Source organism: Lonchura striata, chromosome 3 (genome assembly GCF_050655825.1).
Source record: "Lonchura striata isolate lonStrDom1 chromosome 3, ASM5065582v1, whole genome shotgun sequence".
Classification (NCBI taxonomy): Eukaryota; Metazoa; Chordata; class Aves; order Passeriformes; family Estrildidae; genus Lonchura; species Lonchura striata.
This window is the reverse complement of record NC_140705.1, coordinates 542266-556541: the sequence shown is the minus strand read 5'-3', so window position 1 is coordinate 556541 and position 14276 is coordinate 542266. Positions and strand designations below refer to the sequence as shown.

Below are 14276 nucleotides of genomic sequence, written 5' to 3'. Positions count from 1 at the left end.
GACCAATCATCGACCCCGAGGGCCCCGTCTCGCTATCTCATTGGTTATTGTACGGGGCTGGCCCGCCCTATTCAGGATCCCTCTCGGCCCTTCGCGCAGGGCGCCCCCTGGCGAGCGACACGCCGCGGATCCCCGCCCGCCGGCCATTGGCGGGCGCTGACGCGCCGCGCGCGTCGCTGATTGGCCGCGGCAGAGGCCCCGCCCCGCACGGCGCCTTACGCAGCGCGGCGGTTGCGGCGGGGACGCGCTCGGGGCCGGGCGGTGCTGCGGGCCGGTAAGTGCGCGGCTCCCCCCTCGCCCCCCGCCCCGCTCCGGGACCGCCTAGATCGGGCACTGCTGGCAGGCCCGGGGCGCAGCCCCGGGGCGCAGCCCCGGCTGACAGGCCTGGCGGGCGCGGCCCGGTCCGGCCCGGCCCGGCCTGGCCTGGCCTAGCGCGCCTCACGGACCGCGCCTCTCCCGCAGGGTGTGCGACCGCAGCATGTCGGAGGGCGAGTCCAAGCAGGTGCCCAGCAGCGGCTCCGACCCCAAGCCGGAGCCCGCCTCGTCTGGCCCGGGGATGACCTCGGTGTCTGCGCCGGTGACTTCCGCGGCGCCCCCAGAGGAGGAGGAGGAGGAGAGCGAGGACGAGTCCGAGATCCTGGAGGAGTCGCCGTGCGGCCGCTGGCAGAAGCGGCGCGAGGAGGTCAGTGGCGGGAGCCGGTTCCGGAGCCGGGCTGTGGGGATCCCGGGCGGGGCTCGTCCGGCCTCCCCCCCACCTTCCCCCCCGCCCAGTCCCCGGTCCTCCTGCCGCCTGCACCCGGGACAGCTAGGCCCCACAGTGCGGGGCCGTCGCGCTCCGGGGAGGCGGGGAGATGGGTGGCCCATCTCCAGCCTCAGGGGCTGCCGTTCCTCGGCCGGAGCGCCCGGGCTGGAGCGCAGCCAGTGGTGCGTGCCCTGCCGCGGCCGCTGTGACGGCCGCCTGTTGCTGCTGTGGGGTAGGGAGTGGCTCGGCTCTCCCGGTGTGCGTCGCCTTCCACAGATCTTTCTCTCTGGGAGCGGTGGAGAGCGGTGACTGGGCAGTTCTTGGTGTTCTCTGGGGAGTGCATGGTACCTGCTGCCGAGGTGGCCAGTGACTTGAGTCAGTTACCGGGCTCCGCAGCTCTCAATGCTCACTTTGCTTTGTTGTCTGCAGCCAGGGTATGGCACAGGCAGCTCACTCGGGCCCGTTCCTTGGCCTGTCCAGCTTGTACCCACCCTCAGTGCGTGTGCTGGCAGCGTGATGTGTAAAGGCACGAGATTAGATCATGGTGTTTGGGACCTATCCTTTTTTCCGCTCGTCGCTAGGCTCTGTTTTTCTTCCTGGGGGCTGTCTGCACAAACTGGTTTCTGCTCTGTGCTGGCACGGTGCCTCTCCCCTGGCTGGGCAGGCTGTGCAGCCCTGGCAGGTGCTGGCAGCCAGACAATGTGCTGCTCCAGCGCTGCAGCACAAGTGCTGATGGGGCTCTTCTCAGCCAACTCAGGGGCTGAGCGCAGGGGTTTGTCTGCTTTGTCCACCACTGCAAAAAAGGCAGGGCAAACCCCAGTGGTGGTGAGAGAGTAATTTGTTCTGATGTAAATTTGGAGGTCACAGTAATGTCAGGGATTCCCTGCAGTTCTTCACCTTTGCTTCCTGAGAGCTGTCATGGTTTGAGCCAAATGCTGGCATGGTGTGGTCAGAATGTGCCTTTTCTGGTGTGGCTCTGCAGATTGGTTACAAATGTAGCTTTAGCCTTTTTTAAAGAAGTGTGAATGTCTGGCTCTGTTCTGCACAATCTATTCCATACCTGAGGTGCTTTACCTCTTGCTCTGCACTGAAGGGGTACATGCTGGAGAGCAAAGCTGGTTTGTTTGTGTTTTCTCTTCAATGCGTTTTATTTAGTACTGATCATTTTGACACAAAGAGACACAAGGTTTTCTGTGCTCTCCTACATGACAAGTAAGATTTGGGAGGCTCTAGCATTTTCTTTGGATTTCAGTCCCCCCTCAGCAGACAAATTAAATGAATTGAAATTTCGGCATGGCTAAATGATTGTCTTATGGCTTCAGGTTGCCACTGTGGAGGTCAGAGCTCTGTCTGCCACCACAGGCTGAGGGATAGGCATTGGCCCACAGAACACATTATTGTTAAGTGAGCTGGGTGAGCCTTCACTCAGCAAGGCTGCACAGACTTGTGTCTGCCTGGAGCAGCCTCAGCTGCAGCTGACCCTGCAGTGAAATCCTGCTGTGTCTCTAGGTTTTACATGTGAGTTTGTGTCTCAGTAAGCCCCCAGCTTGTGGAGATGCTTTTGTTCCCTGAACTGCATGATATCAGGCTCTCTTTACTGTCAGAATCATTTGGGCTGATATGCTCTCCGGAGTAAACTCTCGCACTGCAGCTTCCTAACCTGAAATGTATATGTTGTCACAGCTTTGCTGGGTGTCCCAGAGCAGAGTGCCCTTTTTCCCGGGGAGGTGTGACAGCTCAGTCTCTCCTGGTTATTCCTGTCTTTGCAGTGTGTTAGCCGGCTCTTACTAACTGCCGCTCTCCGGGTGATGGTGTTGCTCTGTGGAAAAAGCATTTGCCGACCTTTCCCCAGTGATGCAATCCCGATCTTTTATTATGACAGTATCTGCTGGATGTGGGATGAGGTGGCACCGTGGAAACAATGAGACATGACAAACTGGAGAGGAGTGGGTGCACACACATGGTTGAGACAGTATGTTCTGCCTGTGCTCTGGTACTTCCTATGTGTGACATTCTTTCCTGCTTGCTCCGAGCGCGTACTCCGGTGTAGGTTTTGAAATACAATGGCCTCGCTTGTTTTTTTTTTAAAGATTGTTTTACCATCCATGAGTGGTGCACTCGCTGCAGCAGAGGTGGAGCTGTGCAGGCAGGCCCCGTGAGCAGGGAGGGGCGGGCTGGCTGTGAGCCGGGGATGTCGGTGCCTGCTGACCGAAACGAGCAGCTTTCGGCGGGACGGTGCCCGCGCCGCCGGTCCTGGAACGGTGGCGGGGGGCAGGACGGCCTGCGCTGGCCGTGCCATCCCCGCACGCCCTGGCTGCCTGCTCCCGGTTCGGGGAAAGCGGCCTCAGGCCCTCCCTGGCGCCCCGCCGCCCGTCCGGAGCCGGGGCCGGGACCGGGGCCAGGATAAGAACCGGGGCCGGTCCCGGGGCACCGCGGGGCGGGGCCGGGCGGCCGGGGCGGGGCCCGCTGCTCGGCCTCGCAACCAATGGCAGGCGGCGCGGAGCGTTACATCACCGCCGGCGGCTGCCATTGGCTGCGGCCCGCCCTGGCCACGCCCCGGGGCGGCCACACCCTCGGGCCCGGGCAGGGCGCGGGCAGCGCCGGGACGGGGCCGAGCCACGGCCACAAACCAAAATCCGCTGCTTCTCACGGGAAACGCTGCTGGAGCGAGGCTGGGCGGGGGGAGCAGCGGGTGCAGCTGAGCTCTGTGACATTTTTAACTAGGAACTCTTTTTAACAAGATAGAAAACGCTTATGTTCCTCAAATTCCATTTATGTGGAACATGGAGAAGTACCTGTGGTTCCTGCAGTGTTGTGGACTGTGCTGCTTTATTCCCAGAGGTGAATCTGGCTCTGGAATTGTGCCCACATCCCTGGTTGCTGTCTTGACCAGCACACTGGTGAGGCTTCACAGAGTATCTTGTCCCATGACTGAAGCACAGGCAAGGCCCCACAGCATGAGGGTAGGGTGGTCCCAGGGCTGGTGGGATCTCCCAGCCTGTGCTCGCTTGGCTCTCTTCTGCTTGCTCTCTCTGAAAAACCAACCCCTCTGTTTCTGCTGCCCTGCTGTAACATGACATTTCCATTTCCTTCTTGCAGGCAGCATGCATGCATAACTTACTGTTCTTGGGTTGTCTAAGTGTCTTGAGAATTATCTGCTGTGACTCCTAGGAATAGAAACTTCCTAATAGAGCAGGATTGCAGCACCACATTAGCAGGTCAGGTTTAGCCTCCTGAAGCTGGCTGGTGCTGAACCTGAAACTGAGAGCTTAGTGCCTGCTGTCCCTGCTGGAAGCTACATGGATGACACATAACTGTAGGAAGAGTTGTGCACTGCTGCAGCAGAATCCTTATTTTCAGCCCAGCATTATGGTGTTTGGCTTGGCAAGGTCGTGAGTTGGAGAGGCTCAGCCCTTCCTAGATGGCGATGTCCTTGGGTTTGCTGTGTGTGGTGGCTGTCTGTTGAGCAAGTTTCTTTCTGTACATCTTCTGGGGAGGAGAACACCGTGTGACTGTGTAAGCCAAGGCTTTATAAGAAGTACTTTGTTGACATCTTTGTGGTGTACTTTAGAGAGAAGGAGTCCATGCTGAGTGTGTGGGCACAAGCAGGTCCCCTTTTCAGGGTGTGTCTGTCAGGGTGCAGAGGGCAGAGGCCCAGCAGGCCTGGGCCTGGCTGTCTGTTCAGCCTGCTCAGAGTGGTGCTGCTCTCATCCAGTGCTCCTGCGCCCTTCAGCCTGGCACTTGGAGCAGAAGAGGAGAAAATGGGAGAATGAGTGCTGATCTCTGCTAAAATACTTTTACCTTTTCCCAGAGAATATGTCAGGCTGCTCAAGAGCAGTGGGAGGACATTGTGCTGTTCTTGCAGCCCTGCTCGTGCCCTGTCCGTCATCTGGAAACTTGTCCCGTGCTGTCCTGCACTGGCAGCAGGCACAGGGGTTGGGCACCTATCTCATGGATTCTGAAGTGTTGAGGGGCATTTTTGGGGTGGCTGAAGGTGATGTTTCAGTTCCTGATAGCCATCGGTGACCTTGTGGCTGATTGTTGTTCTGTGGCTCATGTGTTACTGACTCATCTGAGGATCAGCTGCTGGACTTTCCCCTGCTGCACTTTCCATTTCTGCCCCACTTCAGTGACTGCTGAGATCAAGATGTTCGTTTCTGCCTTATCTCTGGGCACATGCCTTATGTGTCAGTGTGGCTGTGCATGCAGTGGTTGCCATGTGGAATAATTATTTTTTTTCTGTCTGGGGTTTTTCACCCTCAGCTGAAAGCTGCAGCCCATCACAGCTTCCCTTACAGTGGTGTAGACTATGACAGTGTGATGGGTGGAGTTCCCTGTGGCCCTGGGTGTCAGGTCAGGAGCAGAACTCAGGGAGCAGAGTTTGAGACAGTGTGCACCTGTGCATGTGTGTCCAGTCTTGCTGTTCTTCATTGGATACTGGAAGTTTAGAAAATTCATTTAGGCAGCACAATGCCATTAGTTTGGTTCTCTTTTTTTCTTTGGAAGATCTTTCATTTGGATTGGAATGCCTCAGGTGCTGATGGCTGGATGTTACAGTTGGATTTCAGTGCTCAGGCTCACAGATGCTCTCGATCTATGCTGGAGCATTTAAATGTTAAGAAAAAAGCTGTGATTCTTGAGGACCTGAACTCAGAGAGACAGGAAGTGAAACACTAGGTCTGCTGCATCTTTATCTCTTTGTTGTCTTCTCACTTCTAGGAGGAGTCTCAGTTGCATGAATAATTTTTCATTTGAAGGCAGTTGGTGACTTTTGTATCTCTGGATTTACATTTCTTCAAAGGGACAGAGTGGAGGATTCTTGGAGAAAAGATGCCAACAGACTGAGTGTTTGGATTCTGGGATTCTGGAGGCTGTTGTGACTGGAAAGAAACTTGCTGAGGTAGTAAAAGATAAGCGCCAGTCCTCCAAGCAAGCTGGCACTTAGAGAGCTGCCAGCTCCCTGACAGGTTTTGACAATGGATCTGGTTTTTTTTCCAGTTGGTGGAGAAAATGAATGCCATGCTGTAGTTTTTATAGCATTCCTTGATCATAGGGAAGTTATGAAGAAGCCTTTTAACGTTTTTATTGGTTCATGTGGGGGCTCCCTGAAAGAACTGAACCCTTGGGATGTGCCAGAATGAGCTGAGGGGCACTTCAGGGTGCAGAGGGGGTTGAGCTTTTGTCACAGCCCCCTTGTGTCCTTGCTCACAGGCTGTGACGGACAGCTGGCACTCACTCCTTGCAGCAGTGGCTGGCTGCTACTCTCCAGAGCTCCTGGGGGGCTGGAGGTGCTGAGCTGTCTGCAGCTGAGGGATGGAGTTCTCTCTGCATTCCTTACAGAGCTGTTCTAAAAATGCTCTGCAGCAGCACCAAAGCCTTCCCTTGTCAGCCCTCTGTCTTGGGAAGCCCAGGCAGCCATCGTGGTATCCTGACAGCTGCCACAGCTTTGGTGGAGCTTGGGTTTGGGGAGAGGCTTCCTGCTGGGCCAGCATAGGGGAGAGGCTGTGTGCTGACTCTGACTCCACATCCTGCCTGCAGGGAGGCTGCATGGCAAATCCTGATAGGCAGAGGCACAGCCAGACATGGGTTAGCCATGAAAGCATGGTAGTCAAGCATCCCATGGTGACATGGATGACAGGAAAGCTGTAGCCTGTTTCTCTTTATCAGTGCTCAGGAAAGATCCCATTTCAGGTGTGTAGTACCTTTCTCCCAGGCCCTCTGTCTCTGCAAAATCCGACCCCAAGACCTCTTGTCCCAGCTCTCTGGCTCGTCTGGTGTGAAAGTTACTTGTAGATGTGAGTGCTTGCCTGTGCACATGCACAGAGATTGAGAAGCACATTGGCTTGGAAAATAGTTTAACAAAAAGACAGTATAGGTGATGGTGACAAGGCTGAGGGCTTGGCTTGACACTTGTCTTGATCATTCTTTTTGCATACTTTTGGAAGTTCCCCCAAACATTCCATAAATAGTGTACCCAAATACTCTTATTCCATTTCAAAATTACCGATAATCTCATCTTGCAGCCATTTTTACTTCTGACATCTTCTGGCAGTCGGCTTTGCCATTTATAGATGTGTGTCAAGATCAGGTGTTCATCATCCTGTTTAAAATATGATATTTGCTCACGTCATTGCCTGCTTTCTCCAGTATTATTAAAAAACATGAAATAATCACTTTTCATTAGTACTTCTTGTGGCTTTGGGGATTGTTTCCAAGACTGGTACTTCCACTGTGTACCAATTTTTATGTCATTTTCTGTTCAGTGTACTGACCTTTCAACCCCTCCTGTGCGATCAGTGTTATCTGCAGTGATTTGAAGATCTCTCTGCCAAGTGAAAGTATCACAGAAGAACAGGATGGGCTATAGCAGACTGGGAGTAGCTCACATGGAGTTTGTCCTGTCTGGTTTTCACTCTTTCCTTGGAGTTTCACACTGCTGGCGCTCATCTGAACTTACTGCTCCAGTGCAGTTACTGGGACCTTCCTGATGAACTGTCTGAATGGGCTTATTTATAGATATTGGTGTTTCTTCCACATTCCCTTATTTATTTTGCTGTGCTGTTTCTGTTTCCCTTTGGGAGTTAGGGATGAAGAATCATTGCCTCTTCCTCCTTCCATAGACCAGCTTAGTATGACTGAGCTCTTGGACTCCACTGGATTGCTTGTTTGTTTTGAAGGACCAGGTGAAACTGAGCACTCACTTCGGTCTTGCATTAGGCAATCTGTATTCATTTCTGGTGGCATTAAATAGGTGGAATGATGCCTCTTTCCCTCTGGGATACTTGGCACTGGTGGGACTGCACCTCAAATCCTGGGGGCAGCTCTGGGCCCCTCCCAACAAGAGTGATATTGAGGGACTGGAGTGTGTCCAGAGAAAGGAATGGAGCTGGGAAAGGGCTGAAGCACCAGGAGGGGCTCAGCCTGCAGAAAAGGAGGCTCAGGGGGGACCTTCTCACTCTCAACAACTCCCTGACAGGAAGGTGCAGCCAGGTGAGGGTGGGGCTCTGCTCCCAGGGAACAGGGACAGGACAAGTGGAAATTACTTCAGGATGGACCACGGGAGGTTCAGGTTGGGTATTAAGGAAAACTTCTTCCTTAAAGGTATGTCCAGCCTTGGCACAACCTGACCAGGGCAGGGTGCAATCCCCATCCCTGGAGGAATTTAAAAACGGTGTGGATGTGGCACTGTGTGGGATGGGTTAGTGGTGGCCTTGGCAGTGCTGGGGGAGTGGCTGGACTCGATGATCTGAGACTGCTTTTCCAATCTCAGTGACTGTATCCAGAGAAGTGCTGTTTCTATTCAAAGTATCCTGACTCCTGTCATACTTTTGTGGTTTCGTAAACTGCTCATCTACTGCCTGGGGAGTTTCCTGGTGGGAATTTGTACTTAGGTCTGTCCTGCAGTGTGTTGTTTAGCCAGAATTGTCAGAGTGCTTTTGGAGAGGGTGGCCACTGGGTGACAGCCTATAGAGTGGTGGTGTGACACAGGCAGTGTAACACTGTGCAAGGCTTCGAAACTTGTCCCTTTCCTGTAGAGCAGATGCAGCTCTGGCTGGCAGGAGGGGCCTGGGCTCCTTGCAGGGTGTCTTGGCTGCCAGCAGGGCTCAGCTGTGCAGGTCAGGACCCATGGCAGGTGACAGGGACTCATACTGTTGGTGCCTAAAGGATGTGTCAGCTTTGGCTTGGCTTTCAGCACAGCATCTCCTGAACTGGTGCACTGAAGTTAGAAGCAAGGGAGAACCTCAACACATGGAGGACTTTCAACCCTGTCTTTACATGGTCCAGATGTGTGCATTGGGTTAACAGACTAACTTCTTGCTGATATGTTTGATCCTGTTACTTGTTGCATGTCTGGAAGAACCAATTACTATATTGCTGATGGTCAGATTGTCTTTTCTTTACAGTTTAGTTGCTGCATGAAGTGGTCTGTGCAGCCATGGTAATAATCAATACCTTCCTTTCCTTGCTGCTGTTAAATTACACTGGTTATTTTAATTTTCATGTTGAATTAAAGCCTTTCAGCATTTCATTACCATGACTGTAATTGCCAAGGCCAATGTGTCAATTTAATTAAAACATTAAGTAGGATTGTTTCTTTGCTTTTTTGGGTTTCTTTTGCCTTTGCCTGCAGTGGACCTGGCATTCTTTATTGTGTTACATTCTAGATTAGCTTCAGATCCCAGAGAGCCCTTTTTGTTCAATTTCTGTTGGTAAATTTGCTGCTTTTAGTTTCCCCACAGCTCAAAGAGAAGTTGAGCTCCTCATGGCCCAGCTGCTGGCTCTGGGGGTCTCTAGTCCCAACCATTTGCCGGGTGGTTGGGCAGAGCTTTCACCTTTCTCTGGCCGTAGTAAGTGGCCAGGGAAACTGGGTAACATACTCATGCTACTCTGAACCAGATCTGGGGCTTCTTGTGAGGGTGTGGCCTGGTGTGCTGCCACTCCCCAGTTCTTTTTCAATGTGCAAGTCCATTCCGTACTGATACTCTAGTTATTGTGGATTTTTCCCAGTTTTTATACCTTTTATTCCTAGATTGTAAATCATTGCTGTGACTTGTGATTTAGGCTGTTTTTATTTTTTGTTTAATTGACAGATCATGTGAACTACAGAATGTCTCTCCAAAAATCTGTGCTCTTTCAGCAACAGTTACACAGATGTTTGAGAGCTATAGAAAAGATATGTATTGGACAATGGAATAACTTTCCAAAGGGAAATTTAACTTCCAGACCTTTTCCCCCTTAGAGCTGTTGTGCCACTCCATCCATATTCCTTTAGAGTACTTGAAATTCTTGTTGAGTTTCCTTGCCTTTTGCTTGCATGGACTCAGAGCTGTGTTTGTACTTCTGTAATGCAGAGCTGCTTCCTCTGCTGTGCTGCAGAAATTCAGGCCAAGCTGGGCCCAGGTCACTTCCTCCCTCAGAGTCTAGAAGCTGCCTAGTCTGGGGCTGTCTGGGACAAACACCAGAGTAATAAATTATCTCAGTGCTTTGCCGAACATGGAAGGGATGTGCGGTAGGGATTTGGCAAGGAGGAGGAATCTGCTGTTGCCTTTCAGTTGTCTGTCTGCATTTTTCCCCTTTTACTCTTCTCCCCAAGCTATTGAATCTCCTGAGGAACAGAATTGCCATTGGTGATGTCAGCAGGGCTTGGTGTCCTGACTCATATCTGGTGCTCTGGGATATTGCCTATGAGTCATGGAAATCATGTACGCTCGGGGAGCTTGGCCACAAGTGGGAGATGTGACAAGTCCACAGCCCCAGATGCATTACTGGGACAGATTTTCAGTAGTTGTTAGTGCTTGAGGACTTACTCAATCCAGTAAAGCTGGACAGCTTTCAGCAGAGGGCCTTTAACTGTTGGACTCCATTATTTAGATGTCTTCTCCAGCCTTGATGTTTCTGTGAGCAGGCAGCAGGTGGGATGAAGAAGGAGAATCCAAAGGGATGCAGGGGCACTGGGCAGCAGTGTGGTGGCTGTTACCCTGTCTTTGTACTGCTCACGTACACCTGCCTCTCTGCTGCCTTGGGCTTCTTTAACCTTTCCTGAAATTAAAGCCTTTTGCCATTCAGCTTTAGTAATTGTACTGGGTGATTTTTTGCTGCTGTCATCCCTCAGATATTAGTTATTCTAAAATTTGAAGGAATAAATGGTCTATCCTTAATTATTTTTATTCCTTCAGTGTTCTTTAATGATGAAACATAACAAGCCTGGCCTGTTGGTATCAATATGTTTATATGTATATATATATGTGTATATAAAATCAAGTTTTTAGGATCAATATGAATGCCTTCCTAAACCACATCTCAGTCCTTTCACCCTCAGTTATGTAGGCAGCTCAAGTGGAAGGAAGTGGGGTGGTTCATAGTCGGCTGTCACCTCCTGTGATGATTTTCCATAGCTGCTCTCTGTAGCTCAGGCTCTCCTTGTGTAATTATGGCCTGTAGCCCTTATTCCTGCCTGTGCCGGGCTTTGCAGCTAACTGGTTGTGTCACGCTTGTTTACTGCTGAGTTGCCAGAGAAGTCTGTATCGCTCTGGTTTTACTGTGCTTGGCACCCTTTGTCCCTGCATTGTGTCGTCACCTGCAGTGTCAGAGCATTAAATGTCATTGGGCCTGTTCAGAGTTCCTTGGGAGATCATAAAGAATCCCACCTGCATTGGTGACTTGTCAGCTCTGTGTTGTCAGGCTATGGAAGGAGTAGAATGGGGTAGAGTAACTCAGCTGGAATGATGAAATTGGGTAAATTTGGTCATATGAAAGTGGCTGCCAAGGGAGAAGGGATTTTTGAGGGAGTGCTTATATAAGGTGAGAAGTTTCCAGCAATAGGATGCTGATGGGGTCCCTAGTGAGGGAAGAGAAGGTGACATGATTTTAGAAGGAGGAGCTCTGAAATGTTTTGGAGGTGTCAAGTTTTGGAGGTGATAGAAGTAGAAGATGAGTCTAGATTTGCCAGGCAAATCTGTGTTCACGGTTATCTCAGGGGGGGAAACTGGATCAGCTGAAAGCTGCCAAGTCTGGTAATCGGCACCAGCCCTGTCCGAGTCCAAGGGGTGTTGGGACAGTGCTCTTAGACATAGGGTGGGATTCTTGGGGTTTTCCTGTGCAGGACCAGAAGCTGGACTTCAGTGATCCTTGGGAGTCTCTTCCAGCTCAGGTTGTCCTGTGAATCTGTGAAGTTATTCTTGGTGTGTGGTCAGCAGATGGGAACAGTAATGGTTGCTGGTTGACAATTAAAAGCTGAATTCTACCTTCTTGTCCTCTCTAAGTGCTTTGAATCCAGTTCTGTCACTGCACATTGCCTGGTGCAGTGGGATATGCACCATGACTGTGACTGCTGTGTGCCTGTGAGATTGCCTGGCAAATGTTTTGCAGTAAATGTCATGGATTTTGGATGAAAGAGACCATGTTCATCTTTGAATGCTGCTACATAGCTGAAGAAGAGCAATGTTATAGAAGACTTTGCTTCTGGGAGCGGGGTTCACCTCTGATCTCTGCAGCTCTTTCAGCCTTATGTCTTTCCACAGCCCCTGCCATTCTCATGCTGGGCTCCAAACTCTCAATCCCCTCCCCTTTTGCTGCTTTCTGAGTGCTCATCTGAGTCTTTAATATTCAGTGTGGAAGTACTTGTGCTGGGTCAATCTTTACAATTATTAACTAAAGAAATTACTGCAGTGGTTTCCCTTGTGTTGTTGGTTCCCAGCTCTGAAGCTTCAGCTTTCCCCTTATTCCTCTCTGCTTTGAGTTGCAAGTGTCATCACCTTTCAGAGGATTCCTTCACAAAGTTGTGTCTGAGTTCTTGAGACATTTCTGTATCCCTTTTGTATTGTTGGAGTGGTTTTTTTGTGGTGGAATGAACTACAGGTATCCTGAACCATGAAAATGTAATATATTGTTGGCGAAAGGCAGCTTTGCTGTGACACAGTGCTTGTCACACAAGGTTTTCCCACCACTGTGCTCAGGACTTGCTGCTCACATGGTCTGCAGTGACTCATGTTTTGGATATGCCCTGCTCCAAGATATATGTGCAAATCCTATCCTGGAATCTCATTTAATTAAAAAATAATGAGCAGAGTTCATAATTTTCCAGTGAGCGCTGCATGGCAATGGTCTGGTCTTGCTGGCTTAGAGCTCACAGGTCTCTCCACCCTTCCCTCCAGGTGAACCAGCGCAATGTCCCGGGGATTGACAGTGCCTACCTGGCCATGGATACGGAGGAAGGTGTGGAAGTTGTCTGGAATGAAGTTCAGTTTTCTGAGCGGAAGAACTTCAAGCTTCAGGAAGTAAGTTGATGTGTCTCCCAATAGGATGTGAGAATCATACCTTTCCCTGGGGTGGGATTATGGATACTTTTTGTGTTGGTTATTGGCTGGGTTTGGAATGCTGTGCTGTCCAAATGTAGCAAATTTGGCTTAAGCCTGGCCTGTATAGGAAATGTCCTGGAAGACTGTTGTGCTATTTCCATGAGCCAGTCTGTTCATTTAGACTTGCCAATCAAACCACACTCTGCTGAGATGCAGTGTAGAAGAAAATGGGATCCTGTCTGTTCTTAGCATAGGGGCTTGACATATACATTAGTGTTTGAGGGGACCAAAACCCAAAAAGAAAGAAGGATATTTGGTGTGGTCTCTGATATCATATGTTTTTGTCTTTCTGACGTTAAGGAAAAAGTTAAAGCAGTGTTTGACAACTTAATTCAACTGGATCATCTCAACATTGTGAAATTCCACAAATACTGGGCTGATGTCAAAGAGAACAAGGCCAGGGTAAGTGCAGCTATCAGGCCTGTTGGGCTCTCCTTGTTAGGTAATTAGCAAGGTGGAGGGTAACGTGTCATGCTGCCCCACAGGTGATCTTCATCACTGAGTACATGTCTTCAGGGAGCTTGAAACAGTTCCTGAAGAAGACTAAGAAAAACCACAAAACTATGAATGAAAAGGTAACTCTTGTTTTCTGTGTGACAATGACTCTATAGATCCATCAGCCCCTGGAAAGCCCTTTCAGCAGAGGAGCCAGTGAGAACTGGTGATAACACATTGCTGAAGCTCCCCTGTGTCCCTGTAACTAGTTCAGCTGCAGGTTCTCTGGGACAGCAGTTCTGTGCTGGTTGCTTCACTGCCAGCAGCTCTGCAGCTTCTTAGGTGTGGTGTGACAGGCATGTCCCTCTGCAGGGGCCCTCACAGGAAGGGGGGAAGGTGTCTGTACAGAGGAGACTGGAGGACAAGTGTGTTTCTGGACCCATGGGAATATGTAGAAACAAGCTGACCATAGAAGTACTTAGTTCTTCACACATGCACTGAGTAAAAGCATGTATTGCTTCCTGCAAGTGGGCTGTGAATCACAGAACTACAGATGAGCTTCTTGTGGATGATTTTTTTCCTTTTCCTCTTGTATCTGCAGGCATGGAAGCGGTGGTGTACCCAGATCCTCTCTGCTCTCAGGTACGTGGGGTACTGACGTTAAGATCCCAGCCACTGGGACTGATGTGACAGTTAAGTATTAGAAAACTCTCCAGAGCATCCAGCTTTATAATCCAGGTTTCTCCATGGTCAGGTGAATGTTGCAAAGTTCCACGAGACAGGACTGAGAAAAACTTCCATAGTGTTGTCAGGCTGCAGGCCTGTTACAGACAGTGGATTCATGGATATTGAGGCATGGTGTTGTTCAATGTGTGTGTACATTTCTTGATGATGCAGCTCTTCTGCAGCCATCTTAGTGCAATACAGCTGAGTAGAATGTGGTTTGGGTTTTAAAAACTTTTCCATCTGAGCTAGAGTTAGCTAATTAGAACCTTAGAAAAACAATAGCCTGGATGACAGAGCATGGCTTGCACTCCACAGAGGAAGCTCCGGTGCCACTTGACTAAATTACAGCTATTGGTGAATAGTTTGGGTTCTAATAAGCTTCTGGGAGCTGACTGTCCTCATTTGTGCTAGCTGCTAACATAAACCCAGGCAGAGTGAGATGCAAAAACAGTGTACCTGGACCCAGCACTGAAAAGTTTTATTTGTGCCTGCTGATAAACATGCCCAGTTGTGTG

The 14276-nt window shown here is 50.6% G+C and overlaps 1 protein-coding gene across 4 annotated transcripts in view; it reads left to right on the top strand.

The window, feature by feature from the left end:
• The first annotated feature begins 217 nt into the window (after positions 1-217).
• NRBP1 (nuclear receptor binding protein 1) overlaps positions 218-14276 on the top strand; it is a 33437-nt gene continuing 19378 nt past the window's right edge. For all 4 annotated transcript variants that reach the window (XM_085574178.1, XM_021545168.3, XM_085574177.1 and 1 more), the window contains exons 1-6: positions 218-274; positions 463-682; positions 12397-12519; positions 12901-13002; positions 13086-13175; positions 13637-13677. In XM_085574178.1, the coding sequence (XP_085430304.1) occupies positions 479-682; positions 12397-12519; positions 12901-13002; positions 13086-13175; positions 13637-13677 (560 nt within the window). In that variant the 5' untranslated portion in view covers positions 218-274; positions 463-478. The remainder of the gene's footprint in view (positions 275-462; positions 683-12396; positions 12520-12900; positions 13003-13085; positions 13176-13636; positions 13678-14276) is intronic.